The sequence below is a fragment of the Gymnoscopelus microlampas genome (genome assembly GCF_963454915.1).
Source record: "Gymnoscopelus microlampas genome assembly, chromosome: 13".
Taxonomy (NCBI): domain Eukaryota; kingdom Metazoa; phylum Chordata; class Actinopteri; order Myctophiformes; family Myctophidae; genus Gymnoscopelus; species Gymnoscopelus microlampas.
The window spans coordinates 39,397,112-39,410,994 of NC_139950.1; the positions used below are offsets into that span (position 1 = coordinate 39,397,112).

Sequence of the window (13,883 nt, forward strand, 5' to 3'; positions counted from 1 at the left end):
GAATTTAGACTGTACCTTCTATGTGGGTGTCACGAGTCCATGAGAGACATTATGTTCGAGGGGGCTATGTAGCTCTGTTTGCCAAAGAATTATGCATCGTGACGCATCGTGAGCTTGCAGATCTGCTATTTTCAAAAGATTTTTATACATTTGAAAACTTGAAATGAGACATTCTGCATAATGAGTACTTTTACTTTTGGTACTTTAGGTACTTTTATACTTTTACTCAAATACATTTTGAATTCCGAACTTTTACTTGTAACAGAGTATTTCTACATTGCAGTATTGATACTTGTACTTAATTAAAACATTTGAGCACTTTTTCCGCCACTGCAGACAAGTACGCATATTGAGAAACGAGTGTTTTGTTTTTTCATATTCAGTGTTTCCTTGGTGAGAGAGAAAAGGCAGTGAAGCCTCTGCCTATTATGATTTATTCAAAATCATTCTTGTTATTTATTTATTGATGTGCATGAATGTCTGTCTGCAGGGAATAGCAACGGTCAGTTCGCCATCAACGCGCTGTCGGGTCTGGTGTCGCGAGGACGCAGGCGTCTGGACAGGGAGAGCAGCAGCTCCCATGTGCTGGAGGTGGAGGCTTACAACAGTGACCAGGGCAGTATGAGGAGCTCTGTGCGGGTAAGGAGAAACAACATCCACCCACCCAGTGTTGATTCCGTCGACTAAAACCATGACGAAAAATGTTTGTCGACTACCTTTTTTCACTGACGAAAACGAAATAAAAACTAAGCTATGATGATGAAACTAAGACTAAATAAATTGACAATTTAGTCAACAAATAAAAACTAGACTAAAATGTCAGGGAGGGACTAGTGGAGAAGAGATCTACTGGAACTAAAAGATAAGTCATTTTATGTTTGGTTGCGCTCTGAAAATAGCAGATCTACAAACTCACAACGCGTCGCGACGCATCGCAGCCCGACGCGTTGTGAGTTTGTAGATCGGCTATTACGATGTCATCAAGGCCCACCAAAACACATTTTAGTCGACAAATTCAACTGTAGATTTAGTCGACTATAATCATATGATATTTAGTCGACTAAGACTAGACTAACAGTAAAACTTTTCAGATGACTAAAATATGACTAAAACTAGATGGAATTTATTCAAAAGACTATGACTAAAACTAAATCAAAATTTGATGTCAAAATCAACACTCTCCAGTATGATCGATCCCCTGATCGCTTTAAAAGACGTATCCGAGTCTTGTAGAATCGGGGAGAAAAGGCGAGCCGGCGCGATCATCCGTTCCATAGTTGTGGGCAGTTGAATGTAGGCTGTTTTCGCCAAAAAGCAACAGAAACAGAGAAAAAGCCATTTTCCCAAATCGAATACCAAGGAAGTGAACGGGCTGGGTTTTTTTTTTGCGATCACGTGACCCACTGCTCCTCTGCGTCACAGGGTGATAAGTGGCTTAGAAGTCAAGACACGTGTTACATTTGTGTACTGAATCTGATGCATTATATTTGTACCTGTCCACTCTAGCATTCCTCGCTACGGAAACCCTCCAGAGAGGTAACTCTGTGACAGGTCAGGATCCCAGCTGTCTCTTAGCTGCATCCTACCCATTCTGATCCGGGCTATTCTACGTAACGTAGGCTATCTTGACAGCAAGATGTTTTCCGTTTACAGCCGACAAGCAGGCACACATAAAAGAGGACTCTGTGTTGCATATAATTTCCCTGGGGTTACATGTGTGTGCAGTTGACTTTCTTTTGTTGTCCACGGTTCAATCTGAATAAACACTCTCACTCGTGTGACACATTTATATACCTACAGGGAAACCTGTAATTGTATTGTAGGCAGAGGTGATTGTAAACCGCATTCATGTGTGCACCAATTTAAGATATTGCATAAATCAAAGATGCATGAGGCACAATCACGCTTCTTAAAGTGATGGTACGTGTCACAACTTTTTGTCATATGTATTTTCTAATAATAAGGCCTATAAGTATATTTTTTATGAATGAATTTTACTGTGCACGGACAGTGGACGCCAGCTTCAAATGTTGCCCCTTTTACAGGTGATCGTGTACGTCGACGATGCCAACGATGAGGTGCCAGTGTTTACCCAGACGACATATAACAGACTGGGCCTGAAGGAGACCGCTGGCATCGGGACGTCTGTCACAGTGGTGCGAGCCATAGACCCTGACACTGGTGGGTGTGACCTCAGATTGACCCTATAGGAGAAAAACCCTCTCAGACAACAGATTTATTATAGCCTACAGCACAGCAGTGAGAGACAGGAAAGATTAGGTTAGAAAGGTAGAGATGTACGTGTGATAAGTGTTGACCCAGGTTTGAACCTATAGGACCTCAAGATTATGTAGATTAGACTTTCTGTTCAGGTTTTGACCGATGATTCACGATTGACTCTAAAGGTAGGGTAAGAGATTTTCTTTGGTCAAAAAGAGTTAAATAGCTCTATATTCTGATAGTACTCATTGCTGTAGAGTGTTTGTTCAGTAACAGGAGTCTCCATGTATCTCCAGCTCTTTATTAAACAGAAAATGCATTTTCAGGTCAGGATACCAATTGTATCCAATCAGGATGGAGAACTCAGTCAGGATACAGAGTAAACAAGTGGAATGAATTAGAAGTGGTGACATAAAGAAATTAGCTGAACAACTTGGAAGTGGAACACTATAAAAATTAAGTTGATAAATGGGTACTCTCTCCTGATTGGCTGAAATGTTGTCACTTACCTGAAAATGTATGTTGTGTTTATTAAAGAGCTGGAGAGACGGGAAGACTCCTGTGACTGAACAAACACTATGGCAATTATTACTATCAGAAAATGTCACTTACCTTACCTTTAACTGTAGAACAAGGTAGATTTATTTAGCCTTCATCTTAGCACAACCACAATACACTCCCGCTGCCCCTCTCTCTCATATTGTCTGCTGTTACACAATAGTACCTGCAGTACGTTCATTCACATGACACTTTCCTCTGCCATGTTTTTTGTTATGAGCTGGGCTGCCTGGATTCATTGTCCCTCCAATCCACACACACGCACGCACGCACGCACGCACGCACGCACGCACGCACGCAAGCACGCACGCACGCACGCACGCACGCACACACACACACACACACACACACACACACACACACACACACACACACACACACACACACACACACACACACACACACACACACACAGAGAGGGTGGCATGTTGCTAAGTGTGGCATTTAACAAGTTTACTTCTCATTTCCAGGACTTCCTCTATTTACTTCCCATTGTATAACGTCTTGCCTAGTGTTTACGCATCTCTTGCTGTGACATACTTTTTCCTAAACAACAGGTCAGGCCCAAAGATACTGTGTTTTGGAACTTCCCCCCAAATAAAGCATAGGATAGATATAGCCATTCACGTGCAGGTTCTATGTCGTTCTTCCAGAATGAATAGAGTCGTATTTAAAAATGTAACCCCCATTTTATTTATTGTAAATCTTTAATATACTGTAGCAACGTTCAAAACAAAAAGACAGTCAATGGGGAGGTTATCTTTAAGTTAAACCAGTCTTAGCTTAGCTTTCATGTACATATTCATTCTTTCCCTCAGGTGTGGTGGACATTTTTGTCAAAATTCCATTTTTGCCGTGGACATACAAAATGAGAGGACAATAATATTACCAGAAACACATAAAGAGCTAGCCCTGAATGACCGTAACAGGTCTGTAACTCTGAGAGTGTACAAATGGAACCAAGGGTCCAAATTGGTTAAGGGTTTCCTTGCAAATAAAACATTTGAGAACCACTAGTACTAGTTGGACTCCTATATGTGCCACAGTGTCATAGTACATCAGTGTCATACATATTGTGAAGAAAACCTGGAGACTTCACATTCAGTAATTGGGTCTTTATGATCAAAATAAGATTATAATGCTGTGTAAAAAGATTTTTTTTTGCCACGGACAAGACCAAGTCTTTGCCACAGACACATTTTGTCTGTGTACGGACATATTGATGACCCCTGCCCATTAGGGCCGGTAAATTAATATTCAAATTTCAAATATTCTTTGAATATGTATATTCAAATATGAAAATGTATATTTGATTTTATTTTATTTTTTATTTGACAGGGATAATACAAAAAACAATGTATCAAGTTATAAAAACAAACAAAATATATGTTTTATTCGATCCGAGCACTTGATACATTGTTTTTTGTATTGTCCCTGTCAAATAAACATACTTTTTTTTTTTAAAGGAAAAACTTTTTTTTAACAATAATAATAATAATAATATTCGAATATATTTTAATATCTGCCAATTTTTAAGACCAATATTCAAATATGATTTCTGAGGAAAGTTACCAGCCCTACTGCCCATGTATCTCACCTTCCACCACCACTATGTGCTCATGCCAGGTGACGGCGGAGCGGTGGCCTACGCCATCGTCTCCGGCGCGGGCCGCAAGTTCGAGGTGGACGAGAGCACGGGCCTGCTGACCACCGTGGACTACCTGGACTACGAGACCAAGACCTCCTACCTGATGAACGTGTCGGCCACCGACCAGGCCCCGCCCTACCACCAGGGCTTCTGCACCGTGCGCGTCACCTTGCTCAACGAGCTGGACGAGGCGGTGGCCTTCTTCGCCCCCGGCTACGAGGTGTCGCTGCGGGAGAACATCGCCACGGGGACGGAGGTGGTGCAGGTGCAGGCGCAGTCCGCCGACAACCTGAACCAGCTGACCTACCGCTTTGACCCCGACACCTCGCCGGCCGCGCTGGCCCTGTTCAAGATCGACGGCGTCACGGTGAGCGGGAAGGATTTCGAGTTGGTTTGTGGATGCGTGCAAGGTCTTGAAAGCAGTGTTGATTTCGTCGACTAAAACTATGGCGAAAAATGTTTGTCGACTACCTTTTTCACTGACGAAAACTAAATAAAAACTAAATAAAAACTAAGCTACGATGGCTAAGCTAAAACTAAGACTAAATATATTGACAATTTTATCAACAAATAAAAACTAGATGAAAACGTTAGTGAGAGACTAGTGGAGAAGAGATCCAGTGCACTCAGGTGTTGCGCTGCGACGTGTTGTGAGCTTGTAGATCGGCTATGTTCAGCATTCAACTAAGTGTAAAATAAGTCATTACGACGCCATCAAGGCCCACCAAAATACATTTTAGTCGCCTAAATCAACTGTAGATTTAGTCGACTATAATCTTATGATATTTAGTCGACGAAACTAGACAAAAACTAAAACATTTCAGATGACTAAAATATGACAAAGACTAAATGGAATTTTAGTCAAAAGACTATGATTAAAACTCAATCAAAATTTGCTGAGATTGCTGGGATTTGGAGCTGGTTGTTGTGGATGCGTGCAAGGTCTTGAAAGAATACCGTGTCGAGCTTTAAACAGTGATGCAACATGACATGTCATCAAATGACTCACTTTATTGACGTCAGCCAAAAGAGAGGACATTTAACCATCTCAGTGATGATACTACCACTAAAAAATGCCGTAAATAAGATAAGCTAAAGTCAACACAAATATAACTAGTAGTAAAGGGTGCATTTATATAGCGCTTTTATCCAAAGCGCTTTACAATAGATTGTGCATTACATTCACCCATTCACACACACATACATACACCAATGGTGGAGGAAACTATGCAAGGCACCAACCTGTTGGTACAGTAATATGTTGGTACAGTACATGATGCAACCAGCACAACAGTCACAGTCTACCATGGCATGTTGGGAAATCCCTAAGGCTGGGCACCCCAATTCCTATGTAAGCACATCATATAATATCTACTGTACTGTGTGTACTGTATGCCTGTCAATGACATGGATCACAATGGATCTGTATCCTTTAGAGTCACGTGGACCCTTATTGGCATAAATGTAGCTGTCCAATGCTTCCAGTCTTCCTCTTGTACAAACAATATGATTCTGTGAGTTAAATGCTGTAAAGGTCTGAATGAATAGTTATTTTGGGGTATATTTGTTGCTGTTTTTAACTGCCTTCCATTCTCTACCTTGCTGTTTTTTTCCTCCATCTTCAGGGTCGTATCACAGTGACTGGCCTGCTGGACAGAGAGAAGGGGGACCTGTACACCCTGACTATTGTGGCCGATGACGGGGGCCCTAAGAAGGACTCCACTGTGGTACGGCATTCATTTTGTATTCTTAAAACCTGCTCTGTTTTTCTTCTTTTTCCCACGGCACCGGCCAGCAAAGCCGTGGTACATGCGATGCCAATTTTGGGACACTTATTGACATTTCAATGAGTCAGCGCTTGCGCAAATCCGCGTTGCTAGGGACAATAATCGGCGAAGGCCGAATGGCCGCACCACTTTGCCGGTGGCAGTGGTGGAAAGTAACTAAGTACATTTACTCAAGTACTGTAAATAAGTACAATTCTGAGGTATTTGTACTTTACTTGATTGTTTCCAATTTCCAATACTTTTACTTCTACTCCACTACATCTCAGAGGGAAATATTGTACTTTTACTCCACTACAATTATTTTAGTTACTAGTTACTTTGTAAATTTTGATTATTATTACAAAACATGCATTAACCACTTTATCCCGGACCCTATTATACTTTGGCTATTTGAAAATAGCAGATCTACAAGCTACAGTACAAAGCGACGCGTTATGAGCTTGTAGATCTGCTATTTTCAAAAGATCTTTATACATTTTGCATAATGAGTGCTTTTACTATTTTGATGGCAATAGTTTTGTACTTTTACTCAAGTCAATTTTGAATACTTGGACTTGTACTTGAAACAGAGTAGTTCTGCATTGCAGTATTGATACTTTTACTTTACTTTACTTTTACTTAAGTAAAACATTAGTACTTTTTCCACCACATTGCCGTGGGCTATAACATATCTGTGCTTGTTGGTCTCTCGTCTAATGTGTAAACATGTCTTCGTTCTGTTCTGTTTTAGAAAATCTAATGGCATTCCTCTTTTATTCATTGCATCTCACTTTGGAAATACAGAAGGTAGGAGCTGACTTCTCAATCTCTATTGTAAATTGTAACTGTCATTTTTTCCGTTAATATATCAAGCGTTTGAATACTCATCCTGCATTTTTAGGTCATATATCATCTTGACGGTGAGTATTATTCCAGCGATGTGTCAGAAAGCTCATTCATTTCATACGACTTCCTGACAGGTGACAATCACCATACTGGATGAGAATGACAACAGCCCGGCGTTTGACATCACATCTGACTCCTCTGTGGACATCCCAGAGGACATGGCCCTGGGACAGAAGGTGGCCACGGTGCAGGCGCGCGATAAAGACGCCGCAGACAACGGACTGGTGAGCAAAAGAGTGGAATTAACTCCCATTACACCTAAGACAGGCAGCCTCTGTGGATAGCTTTAAAGCACAGCTCAAGACCTATTTCTTCACTCTTGCTTTTAGTTGATTTTTAAATCTTTGTGTTGTTATTCATGTCCTCACTGTTTTGCCTGATTCACTGCCTTTTTTGCTTTTATTTTAATGTTGTTTTATGCTTTTGTTTTTCTTTTTTGCTTTATTGTTAAATTAGTTGTACTTTTTCTGTAATTATATTCTTGCTCTGTAAAGCACTTTGAGCTGCATTTGATGTCATGAAAGCTGCTATACAAATAATGTTTATTATTAGAGAGATGAAACTGGGCTCACAAACACATAGTAACTGAACTGTCCACTTAACCACTTAAACCCCACTGTATTTAATTGTACAACAAAAAGTGAAAATAGCCGATCTACATGCTCACAATGCGTCACATTGCAATGCATTGTGAGCTTGAAGATCGGCGTTTTTTTCTATTTTAGAAACATTTCGATTTCTTTTTTAAAAATGTTTTCTATAGTTTTGTCTTTATATTTTTGCCTGGCGTGCCTAAAATAGGGATGCCCGGTTCAAAGCACTTAAGCAATATCACATGAGAGGCATTGCTGTTATACTGCAATACAAGCAGCATGGCTGTGATCTGGTGAGTGCCGAAAATAATCACAGCCGTGCTGATGCAACAGCCTGACCTTGAGTGTGATGTTCCTTTGATACAGCAGTTCTAGGCTACCAACTATGTGAAAACATGTATACACAGTCATGCATGCAGAATCAACTGAATGTGTGAAAATCAGCTTGCTAACGAGCTAGCAGAAACATAAGTTAACCGTTCAAAATGTATAGCAGCATTCATGGAATCCCTCTCGTCCCATCAAATGATTCACCTGGAAATAACTGTTGTATGATTTAGCATGAAAGAGCATTACAATACAGTGGGTTGTGTAACATGTCCTAAAAAAAACTCAAAATTGTACTTGTACAGTACTTAAAGACGGGATGATGTGATTTTCAGTGATCCCCCCCTAAAACATAACCATCAGGTATTATGCCTAAAACATAACCATCAGGTATTATGGTTATACTAGGAGGAAGATTTTTTTCAAAAAAAGTGTACAGAAATTGTTAAAATTTTGTTTTTATGTTGACACGCCTCCAGTTCATTAAGTATACCTGGTTCTCACCTTAGCACCACCCACCTGTCCTAGTCTCTCCTCCTCCTCATGCCCACACCTGTTGTGTTATGATAATGAGGGGGAGGGTATGTTTTTACTATGTCACTAAAGCGCTGTTTCTCTATTGGCACGTTTGACCCTTAAGGTTTCAGCCTCCAGGTAGAAACTCAAAATAGTCAGAGAAGACATAAAACACCATAAAAACACCACCAGGGGGCTTAATGAAGTTCTATCAACCTCATAGACACATGAAAAACAGAAAAAGTGCAAAACCATGGCACCACCTCTTTAAGTAAATGTACTTTGTTACTTTACACCACTGACAGCAAGTTTATTTCATTAGTTTCAACATTACAGTATGACAATTCCTCTCTGTCTTCCTCCCTCTCTCTCTGTCTTGCAGGTGGGTTTCAGTCTGGTGGCAGGCAACATGCAGGATGTGTTTGAGATCAAGACGGTGAACAACACCTATGGAGAGGTGTACGTCAACACTCCCCTGGACAGAGAGTCTGTGGACCGCTACCTGCTTAAGGTCAGACAGGCGACCGACTCTATGCACTTCACCTGTGGTGTAAAGTAACTAAGTACATTTACTCAAGTACTGTACTTAAGTACAATTTTGAGGTATTTTACTTTACTGGAGTATTTCCAATTTGAGGTACTTTTACTTCCACTCCACTACATCTCAGAGCCAGGGGCGGCCTTAATGATCTGGGGGCCCGTTTCAAGAGCTCATATGGGGCCCCCAATTTGTGGACTGAAGTTGGTTTGCTTCCACAATCCATAATGATGCATTTTCGAACTAAATTAATTAGGCTATCTGCACTTCCACCATGGACAGACAGCTAAAACAACTCCCTCACATGATTCACTTGAGCTGAGCCCTGATTTAATCAGATCTACATCCTCTTCTTGCATGAAATTCTTGGACGTGGGCCAGCCAGAGGCGGGCCCCGGACTGGGATGCGAGTATTTTTTTGGGGGGGGCCCCTGAGGTTGGGGACCCGTTTCAATTGAAACGGGTGAAACATAGGAAAGGCCCCACTGCTCAGAGGCAAATATTGTACTTTTACTCCACTACAGTTATTTGAACATTTTTGTTACTAGTTACTTTGCACTGCAGATATACATTATTAAACATACATTATGTACAAACATACATTAACCACTTTAGCCCCATTTTATACCCAGGCTATTTGAAAATAACAGATCTACAAGCTCACAACGCGTGTAGATCTGCTATTTTCAAACTTTTTAGTACTTTTACTTCAGGTACTTTAAGTACATTTTGATACCAATACTTGTGTACTTTTACTCAAGTAAATTCAGAACTTGAGTATTTCTTCTACATTGCAGTATTGATACTTTTATTTAAGTAAAACATTTGAGTGCTTTTTTTTCACCACAGTCTGTGTGTAACTTCACCATGATGTCTGACTGCGTGCCATATGTTGGTGTCCATAATATGTGCTCTTGCTTACGTTGACATTCGTAACACGTACGTACATGTTGTGTATGTTGTGGCAGGTGCGTGCATTAGACAGCGGCTCACCTCCCAGATACTCAGACCACTCCCTCACCATCAACATCCTGGACGTCAACGACAACATACCTGTCATAGAGAGCCCCAGGGGCTACAACGTCAGTGTGAGCGAGGTGAGACGCACACGTGTGCACGCGCGCGGGGTACACACACACACACACAAACGCACGCACGCACGCACGCACGCACGCACGCGCACACACACACCCACACAGACACTGACACACGTACGCACGCGCACACACACACACACACACACGTGCGCACACGCACACACAATTTCAATTCAAAGGGCTTTATTGGCATGAGAAAACATACATTTACATTGCCAAAGCAAAAAGCACAATACAACAATACAGCAATACAATCAAAACAAAAAATGTACATTTGAAAGTCAGAATATTCAATAGATCAATTTCTATGTACCAAGATCACTGGGTGCAGGTATAGTGCAGGAATATACACAATGATTAGTCTTTAGGGTGGTTGTGTTCCGTTCGATATCCTTCTCCTATCACAGCAACACACACATACGCTAGTTTGTATTACTATAGGCTACTAGTACTAGACAGGTTTAACCACACCAGTTTGATTGGAGAGAGTCCAAACTAACAACAGCAAAATCTCTTCCTGCAATTAGTGAGGTGTTTCACTAAGGAAATCTTACAAGTGAGAACATCAACACTTTAAGATGCTGATTTGATGCCGAAAATAGCTAATCTACAATGTGTGGTAGCCAAAATGCCCAACCCCAGCCTGAATATTTTCCTAAATGTAAGACTAACTTCCCCCCAAAAAAGATGTTTTATCTATAGAACAACTATTTATGTTGTGACTCTGTGAGGACCAGGAACATTGTCCTCACAATGTCTCTAATTCAGGGATCTTCAACAGGGGGTCCTCATAGTTACTACAGGGGGTCCGCCAAATCTTTCTGTGACAGTTTTTTTTTTTAACCCTAGCATCCCTTTTCTGAGGAGAACTTTAGCCAAAAAATAGCAGATCTACAAGCTCACAACGCCTCGCACTGCGAGGCGTTGTGAGCTTGTAGATCGGCTATTTTTTGGCAAAGAGGTGTTTGGTGTAGAGGGAAAAAAAGAGCAGACCAAGTAAACAAAAACAGTTAAATCTGAAACACAATTTTTATACAATATAGAGGGGGGGTCCCTGCTTCATCTCTCTCTCAGCTAGGGGGTCCTTGGCCTGAAAACGTTGAAGACCCCTGCTCCAATTCTACAATACTTCGGGGGTCATTTTGCCCATTTATATACAAGTACACACTCACACATGATGTCAATCTATATATTTTTTCTGTGTGTGTGTGTGTGTGTGTGTGTGTGTGTGTGTGTGTGTGTGTGTGTGTGTGTGTGTGTGTGTGTGTGTGTGTGTGTGTGTGTGTGTGTGTGTGTGTGTGTGTGTGTGTGTGTGTGTGTGTGTGTGTGTGTGCGTGATAGAATGTCGGTGGTGGTACATCGGTGCTGCGCGTCGTGGCCACAGACCGGGACATCGGTCCCAACGCCATGCTGTTCTACTACATCACCGCGGGCAACCAGGACCTGACCTTCCGCATGGACCGGGTGACGGGCGAGATGGTCACGCGGCCCGCCCCGCCCGACCGCGAGCGCCAGCAGGAGTACCGGCTGAGTGTCACCGTGGAGGACGACGGCACGCCAACTCTGTCGGTAAGACACTCAGCTCAGAAGCTGACACCGCAACCATTATTATGCAGCTACAAATATACATGCAGGAATCTCTGGTCTGAACATACAGTATATACATTAGTATATACTAGTGATGTGTCGTTCATGATCGATTCGTTCAAAAGAACTAGTTCATTTGCCGTGAACGAGCTCGTTCACTTTCTGAAACTGTTACGTTCACTTGCGTGCGACATAAAAAAAACGCTCCCGCAATGGTGTTTTACAGACATTATAAAACATACATTAACCACTTTAGCCCTATTTTATACCTAGGCTATTTTCAAATATGTTAGTACTTTTACTTTTGGTACTTTAAGTACATTTTGATACCAATACTTTTGTACTTTTACTCAAGTACATTTTTAACACTAGAAAATAGCGTTACTGAACGAGAACGTGAACGAATCATTTGAACGAATCATTGCCGTGAACGAAATCGTTTGTTCTCTGAAATGAACCTTTTTTCCCACCACTATATACACATATAGTATATACACATCCGGCATTACTATAGAACAGTGGTTTTCAACCTTTTTCCATGCCAAGGACCCCTAAATTTAAAAACATTTGGCCGTGGACCCCCATCTGAAAATGTTTTGTGCCAGGTACCCCCAGAAGCAAAGATTTGAGTTAAAAATCTTCGCTTAAGAAATATATATGTTCAAAGATATGCCACACATTTTCAAGATTTTAAAAAAATAGCAGATCTACAAGCTCATAGCGCGGCACTCGGTGCCGTGCTATGAGCTTGTATATCTGCTAATTTTTTACTAGCCAAAGCTAAGTGGTTGAAATGATTGTGACGCTATGTTAACTAATTTAGCTGGGGGCCCCCTGGTACCCCCCAAGGACCACTGGTGGTCCCCGGACCACTGGTTGAGAACCACTGCTATAGAATACTGAATTTCCTATCTTCCTATCTTATCTTATATACTGTGTGTTAAAGGACCATACTGGTGGTCTGGCTTGTTTGCTTAAATAACAGTCTTTAACAAAAAAAAACATCCTGGAATATCAGTTGACTTTTACTCCCATTTCCCATTCTTCTCACATTGGGTTGCTAGTCATCTCTTCCAGCATGATCTAACACAAATAAACAGTCGAGGGTTATTCATCTCATCCAAGTCTGTTGCTGACATCTATTCATGGTGACTGGAAGTTGGCTATAGTTGGACTGGTGCACACACAGCCAGAAAGAGTCATCTGGGGTTATCATCACGCTCCTCTCACTACAGATCCCTCTTTTGGTCAGCCATGGTACTGCAAGCACTTCACTGCTAGAAAGGTGGGCTCGTTTGGCTGATTTGCATCGGCCAGTGAGCATCGATTTTCTTATCTACCTGCATTAGGCTTAGGCACAAATCAGATAAGCTAATTATTTGGCCAACAGACCAGTGGTCATATTCCAGTGACATTTCAATCAGATCCTCTTAACCTTTTAAGACCGGGGAACGAATTTGTGTAATTTTTAGATTTCTTTGGCTATTCAAAAATAGCAGATATACAAGCTCATAGCGAGTGCCCCGCTATGAGCTTGTAGATCTGCTATTTTTGAAAAATCGTGAAAATGTGTGCAAATCTTTGAATATTAATATTTTTAAAAGCAAACTTTTGTAACTCAAAATTTTGCTTCTGGGGGGTCCCCGGAACAAAATATTTTGAGATGGGTGTCCGCAGCCAAATATATATCATTTTAGGGGTTCTTGACATGAAAAACCACTGATATACTGTAGCAACATAGTTTTTTTTTTCAAAAAACTGTTAGGATTTAGAAGACATTTTGTAGGGTTAATGGTAAATTGGACAGTGCATGCACTCCAGTACAGAGAGTAGTGGCTTACTTCATTAGTTTGATCACCAGTTTGAGCTGATCAGCAACTACAGGAACAGGAAACACTCAGCAGTGTAAACAGGAAAGCCACAACTCCAGGCCATGCTCGCAGAAAGAGGAAGAGGAGTATTTATGCTTCCTGTTTAGGCACGCCTGCCATATTCAAAGTTACGGTAAAAGGAGTTCCTCATCAAAGGGTACAGAGTGAGAGAATTGTGTGGGTGTTTACTGACAACGGGCTGTCTTTTGCAGTCGTGTGTGGTCTGTTAACACTTCCAGAAAGTGCCCTGCTTAGA

The 13,883-nt window shown here is 41.3% G+C and overlaps 1 protein-coding gene across 1 annotated transcript in view; it reads left to right on the plus strand.

Annotated features, from left to right (window-relative positions):
* The window catches only part of cdh23 (cadherin-related 23), a 306,429-nt gene that overhangs the window by 229,717 nt on the left and 62,829 nt on the right, over window positions 1-13,883 (plus strand). The window contains exons 29-36 of the mRNA XM_084076986.1: window positions 491-639; window positions 2,046-2,181; window positions 4,405-4,793; window positions 6,052-6,153; window positions 7,173-7,322; window positions 8,917-9,045; window positions 10,041-10,169; window positions 11,511-11,738. Of these exons, the coding sequence (XP_083933112.1) occupies window positions 491-639; window positions 2,046-2,181; window positions 4,405-4,793; window positions 6,052-6,153; window positions 7,173-7,322; window positions 8,917-9,045; window positions 10,041-10,169; window positions 11,511-11,738 (1,412 nt within the window). The remainder of the gene's footprint in view (window positions 1-490; window positions 640-2,045; window positions 2,182-4,404; window positions 4,794-6,051; window positions 6,154-7,172; window positions 7,323-8,916; window positions 9,046-10,040; window positions 10,170-11,510; window positions 11,739-13,883) is intronic.